The 17,365-nt window shown below is 57.2% G+C and overlaps 1 protein-coding gene across 2 annotated transcripts in view; it reads right to left on the bottom strand.

Moving 5' to 3' along the window:
* SCUBE1 (signal peptide, CUB domain and EGF like domain containing 1) overlaps positions 1 to 17,365 on the bottom strand; it is a 132,804-nt gene that overhangs the window by 17,856 nt on the left and 97,583 nt on the right. For both annotated transcript variants that reach the window (XM_059404574.1, XM_059404575.1), the window contains 4 exons: positions 16,683 to 16,799; positions 10,734 to 10,856; positions 8,638 to 8,754; positions 7,006 to 7,128 (listed from right to left, as the gene is read on the bottom strand). In XM_059404574.1, the coding sequence (XP_059260557.1) occupies positions 7,006 to 7,128; positions 8,638 to 8,754; positions 10,734 to 10,856; positions 16,683 to 16,799 (480 nt within the window). The remainder of the gene's footprint in view (positions 1 to 7,005; positions 7,129 to 8,637; positions 8,755 to 10,733; positions 10,857 to 16,682; positions 16,800 to 17,365) is intronic.

Below are 17,365 nucleotides of genomic sequence, written 5' to 3'. Positions count from 1 at the left end.
TAAAACAACTGAGGCAGGGGACACTCTGGACAAGCCTTGGTTCTTCCCCAAGTTCCAACATGTAACTGCTCCTTGGGAGCTGTTATGGGAAGACAGCCCTCCCTTCCGTGGATCAAAGCCCCTACCCATGTCGTGTGGCAGGGTTTCCTCTGCAAATGGACCCACCAGCTAAAATACGACTCCAAATAAATACATCTGAAATAGACCTGTGAGGTTATTTCTAGAAGTCCCAGAAAATTCTCCTACACATGATTCAATTTCTAGTGGGTAGGAGTCTTCATATGCATATCACATATGATTCAAAACAGGATCCCTGGGGCAAAGTTTCCACAGCATCGGCAGAACAAATGGAACAGGGCTCCAGAAGAGTCCAGACTGTCATAACTTTTTTTTTTTTTTTTTTTTTTTGGTATGAATACGCCACAGTTAGGTCATGCTCTCAGGATACAAGCTCAACAACATGGCGAACATCCATGATCAAGGCTCGTCCCCCCTTGCCTCAGGGCAAGGCCTTGGCTAGGGTAGTTGGAGCATCTTCAGATCTTGTCCTAGAATCACCTTTAATCCGAGGGTACCATGTGCAGAATGATCCCCACTGTGAACTGAGAGCACCCAGCATTTCTTCTGCTTGTCATTGAACTAATTATGGTATCTGGTTCCTTTATCCTTCTCATATTACCGCCGGGCAACTCCTACCCTTCCTGATGGAGAAACTCATCTCTCTGTGTCTGTACTTCAGACGTGCTCGTATCCAAAACAGATCTTTTGGACATTCCACACCAAGCCCTGACTCAATTGTCGATTGATGGCACATATCTTAAAAATGAAGAGACTTATAAATTCACGTGGAAACTCAAGATAAGTCCAAAAATAGCCAGATCAATCCTGATCACAAAAAACTACGCTGGAAGGCTCTTGCTTTGTGACTTAAATACTCACTGTAAAGCTACGTTAATCAAGACAGCGGGATATGGGCATCAGGACAAGTGGATCAAAGGAAAAGAGAGCCCAGAAATAAACTCACATATTTATGGCCGATGGATTTCAAGAGGATGGCAGGATAATTCAACAGGGAAAAAGAATGGTGTTTTCAACAAATGGCACAGGCAAAACAATGAAGGTGGACCCCTGTCTCACACCATATAGAAATTAATTTGCAACGGATCAAAAGTATAAGAGCTAAAGTTTAAGTCTCCCTAAGTATCAGACCTAAAACTCTTATAAAGTTCTCAGAAGAAAACAGCTGTAAATCTTTGCGACCCTGGATTAGGCAGTGGTTTCTTTCTTTCTTTTTTCTTTTTTAAAGAATTTATTTATTTATTTGACAGAGAGAGATCACAAGTAGGCAGAGAGGCAGGCAGAGAGAGAGGAAGGGAAGCAGGCTCCCTGCTGAGCAGAGAGCCCGATGTGGGGCTCGATCCCAGGACCCTGAGACCATGACCTGAGCTGAAGGCAGAGGCTTAACCCACTGAGCAATCCAGGTGCCCCTAGGCAGTTGTTTCTTAAAAATGACACCCAAACCACAAGCAGCCAAACAAAAAAAATTGGTAAATTGGACTTTATGAGGATTAAAAACCTTTAGGCTTCAAAAGACACCATCAAGAAAATGAAAAGGACAGCTCATAGAATGGGGAAAATCCCCTGCAAATTATATATCCAGTAAAAAACCTGTGTCTAGAGTATATGAAGAACTTTAAGAACTTTTATAACTAAATAATAAAAACAGGTAACACAATTAAAAAAATAGGCAAAAGATCTGAATAGATATTTCCTGAAAGAAGATCTACAAATACTCAACAGGCACAGGGGAAGGTACTCAACACCACTGGCCGTCAGGGAAATACAAACCCAAACCACCGTGAGAACCCATTTCATATCCCCCACGATGGCCGTAATCCGAAAGTCAGAAAACAGCAAGGGTGGGCTTGGACGTGGAGAAATCCCACATGGCTGGCGGGACATCAAAGGGCACAGGCTCTTTGGAAAAGCGCACGGTTCCTCAAAAGTGAAACCCAGCATAAGTGCACGACCCAGCAACTGCACCTGGCGCACACCGGAGCAAATGGCACCTAATGGGACCGTTCACAGCATCATTCTTCATGAGTGCCTCAAGCTGGAAACCCACGTGTCCATCAACCGATGAACAGACAACCAAGATGTGGTGTAAGCAGACAGCGGGCTATCATTTGGCTGTCAAGAGGAATGAAGCAGTGACATGCACTCTGACATGGGGGACCCTTGAAAATACAACACTAAATGGAATAATAAGGCCCCATGTTGTATGAGTCCACTTACGCCAAGTGTCCAGAACAGGGAAATCTACGGAGACGAGGTAGATGACGGTTGCCTAAGGCTGGGGGTAGAGGGAGAATGAGGAGTGACTGCTATGGGCTTAGGGTTTCTTCCTGGAGTAACGAAAATGCTCTAAAATTCATTGTGGTCGCACAGTTCTGGGGTTATATGAAACACCACCGAACTGCACATGAGGGGGTAGGTGTAGGGCATGTGAATTACAGCTCAGTGAAGCCACTACTAAAAACAAAAAACAAAAGGAGGCAAGACAACACTCGGTTGGATTTACAAGAGCTGTCCAGGCTGGAATCAAGCCACCCTGACTGGCTGAACCTCTGACCATCTCTAGGGCACGCTCCATTGCTCAAGATCAAGGGTAGCTCTGTGTACCGACCACTGTAGCGTTCAACTTAGTGGTGGTCTGGAAATGGGAGGTTTACTGCCCATAACGGCAGCTCAGAGGCCACAGCACGAGGGACGGAAGTCAGAGGCCCTGTTTCCTGGATCATCACGCTGTGTGGGCTGCTCTGGCCGTGATCCCTAGGCAAGGACTTCCGACAGCATAGAGAGGCGTGAGGATTCCGCCGAAGACACACTGCATTTGCCTTCCTACTCTGAGGAGGAGCCAAGGGGAGCAGTCGTGGTACAAGCCCCCTGAGGATGGTATCCCAGTGAAGCCAGGACGGGCCCCCTGGACCCACCAGACCACCTCACGTGGGCGTGCGCGAATGTTTCCTTTAGACAACTCATCCCGGGGGTGGGAGACAAGCCGTCTGGTGTCAGACGATGGGGTGAGACTCTCCCAGGCCAGCAGAGGAGATGAGCGGTTCAAGGCTCGCTTGTAGTCAGCAGAACCCTGGGTACCGTGTAAAGACCAGAACAAACCCTAAGGGACCCTTTGGGTATCTCCAGATGGATTTTTTTTTTTTTAAAGATTTTATTTATTTATTTGACAGGCAGAGATCACAAATAGACAGAGAGGCAGGCAGAGAGAGAGAGAGGGAAGCAGATTTCCCGCTTAGCAGAGAGCCCGATGCGGGCTCGATCCCAGGATCCTGAGATCATGACCTGAGCTGAAGGCAGAGGCTTCACCCACTGAACCACCTAGGTGTCCCTCCAGATGGATTTTATGGGTGATAAATTGTGCACTCATAATAGCACATTTACTTTCTGGGTGAATCGAAGCAGTCACTTGGAAAAAATGCTGCGCGTAGAGGAGCTAAACTACTACGAGGTCTTGTATCCCTTATCTGGGATGGCTCAACTTACTTAGTCACATGCAGCACCTTTTACTGGGAAGGCTACTCATAGATCACTCAGAGTTCCACTGTCTTTCTACCCATATCCCTTGGGAACACAGAAGTGGATTTTTCAGAACTTACTAGGAAGTCACGACTTATAGACCGTTGACTGCTGTCCTCGACAGAACCCTGGAAGAGGACCGTGCACCCAACCAACCATTTCCCAAGATTCTCAGGACGGACAGAAGATGATACACTGGGACGGCTCTCAGCCAAGGCCACGGAATAATTCTCCCTGACGTCTGCGACTACTGACGCCCACGCGCTCCCTGGCAGACCCCTGTTCTTAGTTCTTGGGCTCACGCTCTCCCACCTCACGTGTTTTTTTTTTTTTTTTTTAAAGATTTTATGTATTTATTTGACAGAGGGAGATCACAAGTAGACAGAGAGGCAGGCAGAGAGAGAGGAGGAAGCAGGTTCCCCGCTGAGCAGAGAGCCCGATGCGGGACTCGATCCCAGGACCCTGAGATCATGACCCGAGCCGAAGGCAGCGGCCTAACCCACTGAGCCACCCAGGCGCCCCCACCTCACGTGTTTAAGGTCACGCACTGCTGATCAGCTCCATTATGCTTCCCTCGCCAATAACTGGCCTGGATCTGGGCCTTGCTAGTGAGAATCACCATCTGAATTCTTTAAATCCGTCCTCCCATGCACTGCTAGGGAAACGGATATTGAACAGCGGTATAAAGTACGTCACACACAGCTTATTAACGACGACATCGGCTGTGGACAAACACAGGAGAAGGACAATGCCCACGGGCTGGGGGAGGCACATTCGGCTATCTTGCAGCGTGGCGGGCTGGTTCTCACAACGACACCACAGACAAAATCCCTACAGCTCCACTGGGGTAGATCCCATGTGTTATATGGGATCTGGCTCGTCAAAGTCGCCTGGGACCACAGCTGACAGTTCTGGGGGGCTACTAGTCTGTTCTAGGTGCATGGCTTCCCCAATCCCTCAGTGAACGAGGCCTTCTTGCAAACGATCTGAGGACAGAATTCCCTTCCAAGGGACGTGTATGAGCAGATTGTGGAGGCTGTTGGTCCCACCCCCAGGAACGGGGTAGCTCCAGCGATCATCAGGAAGGTGCCCCTTGATGTGGGTGCTATGAGACAGCCGATGGTGTGGGATGAGGGATATCCCGGACCAGGAGGACTTCCTAGGGCAAGCGCTCAGGGGAACAGTGAGACCTTGGATTTTCTTCTGACCAATCAGCCCTTCCCTTTGGACCTGGATTCACGGTAGAGATGAGGGGAGACAATCCACATCGAGGTTACAAGGGAAAGCAACCTACACGCTGATGGCAGACTCGGGGAGTTGGTGGAACCAGTTTTCTTGGTCAGCCCTGGGAACTCTTGGGTCCTGGGTCTGGAGGGCCTTCCAGAACCTTCTAAGAATGCTATAAGTCATGACTGTCTGTCTCAGTCTTCCCACATCTAGTACCCAGAATGTTAACTGCTCTATGTAGTCACCAAGGTCCTAGCAGATGACTTGGAAGAAATGGGATAAAATCACACTGACTGACAGTGACCAACAACCAGACTCTTGGTGCAGGGTCGGTGGCCGTGTGAGGACCCAGACAAGACCCAGTGGCCGCTCCTGAAGCTCTGACCGTGGGAGGGATGACCGATAAGGTGCTGAGGATGAAAGGGCCCCTTCCCCATATGCCCAGAGAAATCCTGCCGATCCGACAGCTTTGGTAACAAGTCTACACGAGACCCAGCACAACCTCATTGATTAGCAGACACGCCTCTGAAAGCCAATCCATCCATGAATTTCCAGGCTCGGAAAGTCAGCTAATAGATGGCAGATTCACTCCGTGCAGGCTCCTAAGGCGGGTCAACCCATTCAGCCCTAGTACCCAGCATGAGCCATGCTCCTGGGACGGACCCCACAACGACAGGCTCCTTCCTGCAACTCAGGACGAGACCAGCGGTGGGCTTTGCTGACCAGGACTGCCTGAGCAGCCCAGCAGTCCTTATTGAAGTAAGCAATACTTTCAGCATAAATTTTATATCAGATGCTAAGTGATGGGATCCATTCCTCGATACTTCCACTCATTCATTCGACAAGTATTTACTGGGGGCCTACACTTGCCAGGCTCTGTCCTAGGTGCTGGGGATACAGCAGTGAACGAGACTGCCGAAGTCTCTGCTCCACGTAGAGAGCAGGCATAGGCTGTGTCTAGCGGCGGGAAGTACAGTGGGAGAAAAGAATATGAGGAGGCAGGGCGTGGTGCGCGGGGTGCAGGGAAGGCCTCCCAGAGCAGACAGCGACAGGGGTGAGGAGCCCTCCAGGCCAAGAGGGGAGCACTGGCGTGGTCATGTTCGTTGGGGGTGGGCAGCAGCCTCAAGGTCCCCGAGGCGGGCGGAGGAGGCAGGTGAGGGAGAGAGAGAAGGCCATCAGGCCAGGGTCCAGCAGCCGTTGGGCCATTCTAAGAACTCTGGCATTGCTTCCACATGAAGAGGAGTCATGGAAGGCTCTGAGCAGAGAGAGACACATTCTGAGTCAGATTCAGCTCTTGGGGGTACCTGGGTGGCTCAGTCAGTTAAATGTCTGACTCCTGACCTCAGCTCAGGTCTGGATCTCAGGGCCGTGAGTTCGAGCCCTGTGTTGGGCTCCATGCTGGGCATGGAGAAAAAAAAGTTTAAAAAATAAAATCGAAGGCTGCTCCGGCTGCCCCGGGGATGTTAGGGCCTGGCGGGGCAAGGATCTAAGAGCCATTTCAGGGCCGTGGTCCCAGCATCCACAGCAGCCCGGCACGCAGTGGGTGACCATGTGTTCGTAGAACCAGGGAATGTGGGGGCTGTCCGGAACTTAGCCTGGAGCTGCCCCAAGTTCTCCGGAGCCCACAGCAGAGGACGCAGGAACCCTGGGCTCACTGGGATTTCCCCTCCTCTTCCCCTTCTGGATCTTGTGGGGCCGGTGGCCTGGGCAGGTGGTGGGGCTGTGGAGACCCAGGGGCTCTGCTCTAGACCTTGATGCCACAGCAGTCCGAGCAGCCACCGCCTTTCCTCCCCCAGGTTCCAGGGCAGGACCAGGGGCAGATGGGGGAGCCGAGGCCTCTGTGCCCTCTGAGCTTCCAGCTCCTCCTAAGCCCACAGCTCCGAGGACCCTCAGATCCTCAGCTCTGTGTCCTCCTCCCCCTGCAGGTCCATTTCTGGGTCTCTGGAGGACACCCAGAGTGCTCTCCCACCGATGTCCCCTCTTCTTCCGCAAGCCCTTCCCGTTAGCCCCTCTCAGCAGCAGAGATTCCCTGCCAAGATCGCCTCTCCCTGCGAGGCCCACCCCACGCTCACCCCTCCCTGAGAGGTCACTGCCCTTCCCATCCGGGCACCTGGCGGGAGCGGGGAGGCCAGCACCCAGCCCGTCTTAAAGGGTCCCGGCGACGGCCCACCCCACGGCACTCACCCACACAGTCCTTCCGGTTCCAGTGCAGCCGCCTCCCCGGGGGGCAGACGCACTCGTAGCTGCCCTTGGTGTTGACACAGCCCTGGTCGCAGCTCCCGTTGTTCATGCTGCACTCGTCCACGTCTGGAAGCACAGGCGGGAGGAAGGGCATCAGGGCGGGAGGCTGGCTGGCAGGGCAGGGCCACCCAGGACAAGAGGGCCGAGACTCCCCTGACCCTGCGGGCAGCCGGCCACGCGTGAGATGCAGACAGGCGGCCGCACGCATCACACGCAGGAGCGCGCACCCCCGAGGCTGATGGACACAGACAGCAACCCCTCCCCATGCCCCAGCGGTTTGCAGAACTCCTGCAGCTGCACCCGAACTGGGAGGAGGGCAAAAAGCAGCACAGAATTCAAGTGGCAAGCAGGTCTCACGAGGCAGGAGTCTCGAGTTTTCTCTTGCTGGGGCTTTGGACAGGCCGTTGCCCTCTGTGCAAAGCGCCCGGGGGGTGAGAGAAGCCACCTCCAACCCTCCAACCGGGAGACAGACTGGCCCAGGCTCATGCTGGGATGCTGGGCTCTCAGCGTCTGCGCGGCCTGCAGTGGGAGCGGCAGGCCCAGCGGAGCCAGTGCCCAGGTTTTGGGGTCCTTCCAGAAGAATCTGGAACCCACCCCAGGAGCCCCTTCCCCCGAACACCAGCTGTGCTCGATCACTATCTCACCCTATCTGTCTCACCCTATCTGACCTCCACGGCTGCCCAGCAGAGGGAGTGTGGTCACAGGAAATGACACCCTAGGACCTTGGGGCCATTCTTGGCTCCCCCACTTTTCACCTGCCAGGCCCACACACCTCCAAGTCCCATCATCTGTAGCTAAATACTTCTAGAAACTTTCCCTTCTCTGCACATTTCCCACCCTGCCCGAGCTCAGGGGCTCTGATTCCCATGCCTGAGTGGTCTCTCTGCTGGTGCTCTGGGTTCCACTCTCCTGAACATGTGGCAGTTAAAGTGATCTCATGACCTGAACATGCCCACGTCACACCTCTACTTAAGCCCTCCTTTGCATTAGGAAGAAAACCCAGGTCACCTGCAGGCCTCACACAGCCCTGCTTCCTCTGTCTGCACTGCGCACCACATTCTCCTTCCCTCCCGGGGCTCTCCCTGCTGCTTCTGGATCCCTCTGTGCTACCTCAGTGCCTTTGCATATGCTGATCTTTCTGGCATCCTCTCCCTCATCTCGATCCAGAAGATCCTCCTTTAGGAACTCCAGCCCCCTCACTGCCCCCGTCTCCGTTTGCAGCCTTTCTCTTTCGTCAGCTTCTCCCACTGGGACGAATCTTCTGTGGGACTCTGTGTAGTGGCCATTCCCCGTTCTGGACCGAGGTTCCCTTGCAGCTGCCGTTTCCGGGGGTCTATGCCCACAGCCTGGCCTGACGCCTGCCACCTAGCAGGTATTTGCTCCTCGCCAGCCCCATCTTCCCACCTTTGCTCTCAGCTGAGCCCTTCTGCCCACCAGAACCTGGCCTTGCTTTAAAGTCCCTTCCAGGCCCTCTGGAGTCAAAGTCGGGGTCAGGGTGTGGGGTGCAGCGGAGGTGGCCGTGCGGCCAGGCGCGTGCCTCAGGGGGGAGGTGGCCCTGGCGGGCGGGCTGCAGACCTCCGCAGTGGGTCGTCCCATAGAGCGTGTAGCCGCGGTGACACAGGCACTGGAAGCTGCCCGGGGAGTTGATGCAGATGTGGTCGCAGGTCCGCTCGAAGGAGCACTCGTCGATGTCTGCGTGGCCACAAGGAGACAAAGTGCAGGGAGGAGCGTCAGGGTGTGGGGGGGGGGGGGGGGGGGGGGGGGGGCGTGGCCTGTCACTCACGCGGTCTCTCAACACACAGCTGCACACAGACGGTCCCTGAGCCCTGCGGCTTGGGGCACAAGCCAAGTGAATGTTGGCCTTCCGGTCAGGGCCTGATTTTCCAGTCTGTCTCCAAGAACCTTACATTTCTGGGTTAGAAGCCATTTCCCATCTCTTCAAGAGGAGGGCAGGCTGGAAATACTCTGGATACAAGGTCTGATGAATTTTTGTCATTTTAATATCTCCCATTCTATTGTGATCAGGATGAGTATTTAATCTACATCTGCAGAAAATAGAGAGGGGCTTGCTTGAGGAGACCAGTGAACTGGGACACGAAACCAGGCCTTTGCGAGCCTGACCCCAGTGTGTTTTCTGGCCACTCCAAGAGGTCTCTTGAGAAAACAAGGAAAACAGCTCAAAGAGAAAAGGTATGGGGGGGGGGTATGCTGCCCATAAGGGATAACAAAAAAGCCTTGATGGTATATGAAATTTGATTCTGAGCTTCCTGGCAGCTAGGGTATAAAAGGAAAAAGGGTCACAGAGTGCTGTTACTGGAAAGGAGGAAATGGACAGCATGCTCATAGAAGACAAGTCTGTCCTGGCCATAAATTCTGAGGAAAATGGCTCTCATGGGACAGCTGATAGGGGCTCCTAAGGGCAAAACAGCCACTGACCCACCTTACCATGGGCACCGTTGTTGGAGGTCATTCTTTGAATATACTACCTCATGGGACTATCCATGTTGCTGATCTACGTGTGTTGGTAATAATTCTAGCACAAGGAAGGAATCACACTGGGGTGCTCAAAGGAGGGTGTGACCCCTCCCAGCAGGAGAATCTGGGAGGATCTCCTGGTACTGGTGGCACTGGACTAGACCTTGGCGGATAAGACTAGCTTGGAAGTAAGGAATGGAAGTAGAGGAAGGGCACTCTGAGCACAGGCCGGCAGAGGGCAGCACGGGGCCTCCAGGGAGTGGAGAAGACCGGCTGGAGCCCAGAAGCAAAACCGTCATGGCCCCCTCCTCAGCGGTGGCCCTCCGGTCCCACGGGCCAGCTGGGGGTATAAAGTCAAGGGCCCTCCCTTAGCCCTCCACAGAACTTAGCAAGGCAGATGGAGAAACTAAGTCAACGTGCAGAGGAGTCTGGAGACGTGACGTGCTCCCAACGGCCCCATGTGCTAAGGGGAGGACAGAGCCAGGAGACCCACTAGGGAGGAAGAGGCGAAGTCAGGGAGGAGGCTTGGGTCACAGGAAGAGTCCAGGACAGGCTGGCCCCAGAACCCCCTCACCGGTCTTCTGCTCTTGCCTTCCTCGGTGTCCTTGGGAGAGCACATCCCCTGTCCCTGAGGGCCAGTCCTGAGCGGCACAGATATGCCGACTCAGCCACGTGCGGTCTGCCAACCTTCTGGGAAAATGCTTATTCATCAGTGTCCCCTCCCCCAGGAAGCCTTCCCTGACTTCCCACTGCCCATCCTCTGGGCTCACACGGCATCCTGGATGACTCCTGGCTTCTGCCCAGACCTCACACCATGCCGCTAAGGTGCCCAGGAACCCTAAGGACTGCAGGAGAGCGCCTGCAGTGTGCCACACTGTCCACCAGGTGGCGGCAGCCCACCTCCGGAGCCTCTGGGGGTGGGGGTGCGCCACCAGGAAGGACAGGGTGCTGGAGCTGCCGAGCTCTGCCACCGGCTCACCGTGGCACTGCCCCCTGCCGTCCTCCCTGCACAGGAGCGCGCGCGCGCGAGCGCACGCACACGCTGATGCGCCTCCGGGCCTTAGTTTCGCATCCATAAAAGGGGCGGGTTGGACCGGGTGACTTGAGGAGAAAGTGGAAAGGCCAGTGGGGGCTGGCACACCCCGGCCCTTGCCCCCCACCCCCACAGGTGCCCGCGCACACGGGGTGGGGCTCACCTTGGCACGTCCGCTCGTCGGTCAGCAGCTTGTAGCCCTTCCGGCAGCCGCACTCGAAGCTGCCCACGGTGTTGCGGCAGAAGTGGTCGCAGCCCCCGTTGTTGGCCAGGCACTCGTTGATGTCTGCGGGGCGCCCAGCGGGCAGGGCGAGGCGAGTGGGCTGGGCTGCCAGGTGGCGGGGCCCCTGCCTCTGGGACTCCCTGCGCCCGCTGGTGCCCCGGCCTCGTCCGGTCCCCGCATCCCCATCCGAGTGGCCCAGGGGCCTGACTCCCAGCAGCGGGGGGCAGGGCGGGAGGCTGAGTTACGATGGTCTGCTGCGGGTGCATCACACATGTCCCCCCGACTCACTCGTGAGTTCCTTCCCGCCCCCGCCTCGGCCTGCTTCTCCGGGTGTTGCTCTCTGGGCTCCAGGCCAGCCTTGCAGACTGTGTCTTCAGAGACCTGTCCCTGAGGTGCTTCTTCTGACTCCACCGTTCCTCCTGGGCCCCGACCCCCAGGCTCGCCATGCTGGCACGACCCAGCACGTAGTAGCAGAGCTTTAGGAACGGGGTTCTCACCCTGATTTGGAGGCGCGGGAAAGAAGCAAGGAAACCAGAAACGACTCCTCCGAGGTGGTCACTGGCCGTGTCTCAGCGGAGCTGCTGACTTGGACCCCTACCCCCCTGTGCCTGTCCTGAGTGTGAGGACCTGGGCGCTCTGTCCTGTGCAACTGGCACTGCTGTATGAGCAAGGTCCACCTGCCCCCTTTGTGCGGAGCCCCACGGAGGGGACTCTGTCCCACCCCGGCGACTCCAGATCGCGGATGGCGCCTCACTTCTTTTTCCGCAAACCAAACAAGCTAGACCCGACACCTGCAGGACGGTCCTAAAGTGGTGTTCCCATAGAATGCTCCCGAAACAAACCCCAGCTGTGTGGTCCTGAGCAAGGCTGAGGCGCCCCGTGGGCAGTCCTCAGAGCCTCTGGGAGGGGGTGTGGCCTAGCCCAGGACCACAGCAACCAGGGTGGCTTTCCTGGGGAGCCCCTGCGGGACCTGGCGCTGCGGGGCACCGGGCACCCAGCGGGCATGCTGCTGCATCTCCTTGCCCTTGGCTGTCCTCCTCCCCACCCCAGGCACTTCTACCCCAAAGACCCACTCTGTTTGCATGTTCTGGTGACTTTGGCACCAGGAAGGTGGCAAAGGAAGGGAACCCCAGATAGTCCCCAATAAGGGAGGCCTGTGGGTTATCAGATCTGCCCCTGAATCCTGGCTATGCTGCTGCCTGGGTGACTTCAGCCCACTGAATACAGTAGGTGCTCTATATGTGCTCACCAAGGTGATCACGAAAAACAATAATTTCTCAAGTCCGGGAATTCTGCACACATGTATGTTCCAGGAACAAAAATGCCTAAGGATGAGCCCAGACCCCGCAGCAGGCAGTCAGACCTTGTGGTGCTCACCGTACGTACTGGGCATTAGCTCATGCCGGTGCCCAGGCCAAGCACTTTCTGTCGAAGTCTTGTATGATCTTCAAAACACCTGGGGGACCAGATCCCCCATTCTAGAGGGGATCACAGCTACACGTAGCAACCAAATTGGGGCCCGGCTCCAGCTGTCTACAAAGACAGGCTCTCTCCAGAGCACCATGCCAGCCCCACAGCCTCCAGAGAGTGGACATTAAGTTCAGCTGAGGATCTGTCCTGGGTGGAGGCTTGGGCATCTCTGTCATCCTCTCTCCTTGGGAATTATAGGAAGACGGGGAAATTTCTAGCTAAAAGCCTCTGGCAGGAGAACGGAGACCTGTCTCAGCTCTGTCCCAGCCAGCTGTGTGATCCTGGGCAGGGAAAGGCGCCTCTCTGAGACTCATGTTCCCCATCTGTGAACGGGGTTGGGAACAGGTGCCTCTCACAGACTAAATGTGCAGAGGCGGTCTGCCTCCTCAGGAATGCCTCAGACCTTCTGGAACCCCCAGTCCTGTCCTCATCCCCATCTGGGCCCGTCAGCCGAGGGGCTGTCATGACAGCCAGACAGGCCAGGGGAAGCATGTTTGCTTGAGGCCAGGCTGGTGTGGCGGCAGCCTGGGGGTAGGAGTGGGAGAAGCACCCCGCAGCTCTAGCCAGGGTACAGTCACACAGCCCCTGGACCTTCATTCTGAGGGGAGCCTGGGGTGTGGCTTCTGCCCCTCTCTCCCCTTCCTGCCCTTCTAAGGCTCCTCTCTTTCCTCACTGTGCTCACACTGGTCCTGATCCCATAAGGCAGCCAGCAGACCCCTACCTGTTTACAAGTCTCCCGTGGCCCCCGGGCATCCCAGGATGAAGGGCCAGCCCCTTTCTGTAGGCCCTTCCCTGGGCATCCGGGCCTGGGTGTCCTGCCTTCCCCTTTCTGTGCGCTTGGCTTCTGCCTCCGCAGCCCAGACTCCGGCGGCCTTACCCAGTGGGGCCCCCACATGGCCTGTCCCTGCAAACAGCTGCCTCCCTGGGAAGCCTTCCCTGACATCCCCTCCAGAGTTGGCTGTCCCCTTGACATGGACACAGATGGGGGAGCTGGCTCCTGTCTGGGGGCCCCGGACCCAGGATGCAGCCTGCACCGTGTGACTGCCCACAGCGTTCACTGAGGGGATAAAGAATGAAGGAGTCAGAGTGGCTGAAAGTAGGGTCAGGGGAGGGAAGGCGGGGTGGGAGCTACAGGAACACACAGAACACACGGAAGGACAACGGTTCCTGCTCCTTCTGCCCATCCCGCTGTGGGGGCACAGCACGGCACCCCAGGGGCCATGTGGAGCGCTTCCGGGCGGGCATGGGCTGGCGTTGCCCTAGAGCAGCCTTGTGGGGAGGGCGTGCTCCTGGGCAGAGGGCAGGTGAGGGAGAAACAGATGGTGGGTGGGAGTTCTCCCAACTCTTCTGGAAGGTGTTGGGAGGAGGGGCCAGTGTCTCTGAAGAAATCCAGGTTCCAGCTCTGGGAGTCAAGGCCCCAGACCTCCCCGCTCTCAGAAGGGCCGATCAGCGAGGTGCCCCCTTCCCAATGTCAAGCAGGTGCAGCAACTAACAGGGAGCCTTGAGGCTGGAGCCCTGCACTGTCCACACTCTTGATCACATCCTCCTGATCACACCATGGCTCCTGTGTCTCCGGCAGAACTACCCCCACTTTCCCATGTGTGTCGCCAACTGCCGCGTGACCCCTGTGGCCCGGGCTTCAACTCCGGATTTTCCAGGGCCTTTGTTACCTTCACCCTCCAGCCATTGGTCTTGCTTCACAGTGGCTTGTGGCTTCCAGAATACGCTGAACCTTTGAAATCACTCCTTTGATGTCCCTTCTGGGCCCTTGCCAGGACCAGGGCTGTACGCCCACTGCGGAGCCAAAGCCTTGGGGCCGGGAATTCCCAGCTGGGCTGGTCCCCGCCAAGTGCCCGCGCTCTGACCTGCGTCTCTCCGGTTGGCCCCAGGGAGCTCGGCTGTGCGCTCGAGGCTCTGAGACGCCAAGCCCGGAGGTCAGCCTTCATTTTCCAGTGTTCTCTGATTTGAGGATATGATGCAGTTTTTGACTAGTCCCCTAATCCTTAAATTCTACCTCCAAGGACAGTATCCAGATACCCGGTATCAAGGACAGCATCTCATCTCTACTACTGTGGCCAGCACCTGGGTCAAGCCAGGTCATCTCCAGCCTGGGTGGAGACAGCGGCCGCCTCCCTGCTCTTCCAGACCCTGCTTAGAGAACCCCGTCCAAGCTGTGGTCAGGGACTGGCTCAAAATGGAAACCGAGCCAGTGCTTTCCCTGCCCGGGAGTGTCTGGGGGGCGTGCCAAGGTTTGGAGGAATGAAGGGCCCAGCCCCCCAGCACACCAGCCCCCCAGCACACCAGCCCCCCAGCACACAGCCCCCCAGCACACCAGCCCCCCAGCACACAGCCCCTGCACCATCCGGCCTGGCCTTCCCCACGTCTCACACCCCTCCCTGGGCACCCTGGACCCCTTCGGGTCCTTGCACCCTGGGCCACGGTGCCTCTGGAAAGGCCGCCAGGAGGAATGCCGCTCCCCACGGCCTCCCAGCCCCGGAGCAGGGCGGGCTCTGGTCCTTGCCTGCTGCCAGGCTCTACGTCTCCATCCGGCACCAAGCAGTCAGTGACACATGTACAGCTCGTGATTTAAAAAACTGAGAAACCGTCTTCTGCATCCGATAGAGGATCTCCAGGGACAGGGAAGCTCTGGTTCATGGACCTGTCTCCCCAGCCCCTGAACACGGCGGGGGGAGCCCAGAAATCCCATCTGGTGGGGCAGTGAATGAGATCTGCCTGCAGGGCAGAGGGGGGAGGGGGTCCAGCTGAGGGCAAAGGGCTGAGCAGGGGCAGCCCTCGTTAAAGAGCTGGAGTGGTTCAGGAGAAGCTGCGGGAAGCAGCGTGGGGGGCTCATCAGGGTCGGCCTCCGGCTGTGGGCAGCTCCCCTCGGCACCACCCGTCCCCCAGACATGAGGTGGAGGTGGGGCGGGGACAGGTGCCCCCCCAGCCTCTCAAAACCCGGGCGGGGGCAGCACAGCCCCCCACAGGTGCTCTGCTGGGGCATGGCTGTGGCACGGACAGCTGGGCTTCTGGTGCCAGCTCCTGGCCTCAGGTCAGGGACTAGCTGTGCCGCCCCTGTAGTTCCGTGCCCGAGAGGGAGGCAGCGTGGGCCGACTTTACCCTCTTCTGCCCCAGCGCTGAGGGCACAGGGCCAGGCCTACTATGTCATTGCCGGCTGTGGGGACGGCTGGGCCCGCGGGGAGCCCTGGCCCGTCCCCCTGGCACCGAGTCCACGTGTTGCGGCTCGGCTCCAAGTGGGCCGGGCAGGGGCCACAGAAGGGCTTTATTTTCAAATAAACAGGTGCGAGGGCTGTTATTTCTGTCAATAACCCCTAATTTCTTCCCAGCAGAGCAGCTAGGAAGGGGAAGTCACATGCTATCTATTTTTATAGGCTTGAAAATAGCCCCCCTCGGACTATTTAAAACCTACAGAAGCCTCCACTGTCCGAATCTTCAGCCACTGGACTCAGGGAGTTCAAGCCCCTTTGCCCTTCCGCTCGCGCACCTCCAGCCTGGCCGGATCCCTGGCAAGGTGGAGGCAGGGGCCCACGGCTGCGGGGGGGAGGGGTGGGGCTCGCAGGTCCAGCCTGGCGAAGGGGCTGCCCCTCCCTCCCTTGCAGGGGCGCTGGCGGTCCCCTCTACTCCCTGCCCAATGGCTGTGGCTGCTCGGGCTTCTCTGCTGGGGCTGGGGGGTGGCCCTTCAGTCTCCAGAGTCCTGACAGCTCTCGCTTCTCTGCTCCCCTTGCTTCTTGTTTCCTGAAGGAGCCCTAGCACCCGAAGTGCCCTCGGAGGCACTCAGGAACTCTGTGGGGCTGAGCCAGCGAACCCGCAGGAACAGGAAGGTCTACCTGCTCTCTTCCAGAGGCTGGGAGACTGGCCCGTTCGCACAGGCGTCCCCTCATCCTCCGAGAGCCTCATTTCTAACTCCGAGTGGAGTCCTTCTGCCTCCCCAGTTCCCAGTTGACAGCCCCCACCGTGTCACTCCTCCAGTGACACGGACATACAGCGTCCGCATTTTTCTATGGGTGGCGAGAAGACAATCCCATCCCTGTACAAGGAGACTGGTCCTTCCCAAACTTCCCTGGGTCATGCTGTTGCCCCAGCTCTGCCAGATGCTACCACGAGGTTGAGGGTGAAGAGATGGCCGGCGCCCACCTCTGCCCCACGCCTCACCCAGGGCCTCAATGAATCACTGTGGGCCCAGGAGTTCCTGCAGTGAAGACACCGCTAGCCTAGCACGGCGGGCAGCCCTTTCCTTGGACAGCAGGACCCTAACTTGAAACCTGCGTAGTGCCCTGGCGTGGACCCTCCCTCTCGAGTACGGCTGACCCCGGACTCCCCCCTGCCATCACAGGCAGCCATGGTCACACGTGCAGCGCGAGCATGCAGCCCCCACCCCTGCCTGAGTGGCTCTGAGCTGACCTTTGCACGTCTTCCCGTCGGGCTGCAGCGTGAATCCCACGGGGCAGCTGCACCGCACGCCAGTGGCCGTGTCCCTGCAGGTCCGGTCACAGCCTCCATTGTTTACCGCACACGTCTCTGGGGGGAGGGGGAGAGACAGAGATGCTCAGTCTCCTCCGACAGCAGCCACCTCCTTTCTCCATCTCTGCGGGGACCAACTGAGACAGGAGACCCGAATTGGAGTTCTGGCTGATCCCCTCTAGCTGTGGGCTTCCCCAAGCCCCAGGCTCCTCATGTGTGAAATGGGAGAATGGCACCACTCCTGTGGGGCTGCCGGTGAAGACCCACTGTGATGATGATGGTGGGTAAAGGTCTGCACGCTCCGGAGGGCTCTGCTGGAGTAAACGTCACTGCCAACAGGTCCGCCCTCCTGAGATCAGCGTGGCTGGTATCTAACTGCCTAGGGCCAGCTTCTTAAACCCTTGTCCTGCCCGGACTTGGATTCCAAACCCAGACTCGCAGTCCCTGGGGCTCCCAAAATGGTCTCAGCATGGACTGGCTGGTGGTCCTGGCTGTGGAGTTTCCGGGGCGGGGTTCCCCAAGCCCGCACACCATCCATCACCTTGATGAGACACTCAGCTCAACATCTGTTCTCACTGAGCCGTAAGCTAAAGGCGTCTGGTTTTTGTCCACTTGAAGCTTGT

The sequence above is a fragment of the Mustela nigripes genome, chromosome 6 (assembly GCF_022355385.1).
Source record: "Mustela nigripes isolate SB6536 chromosome 6, MUSNIG.SB6536, whole genome shotgun sequence".
Taxonomy (NCBI): domain Eukaryota; kingdom Metazoa; phylum Chordata; class Mammalia; order Carnivora; family Mustelidae; genus Mustela; species Mustela nigripes.
The sequence above is the reverse complement of the archived record's forward strand: the minus strand, read 5'-3'. Positions and strand labels throughout refer to the sequence as shown.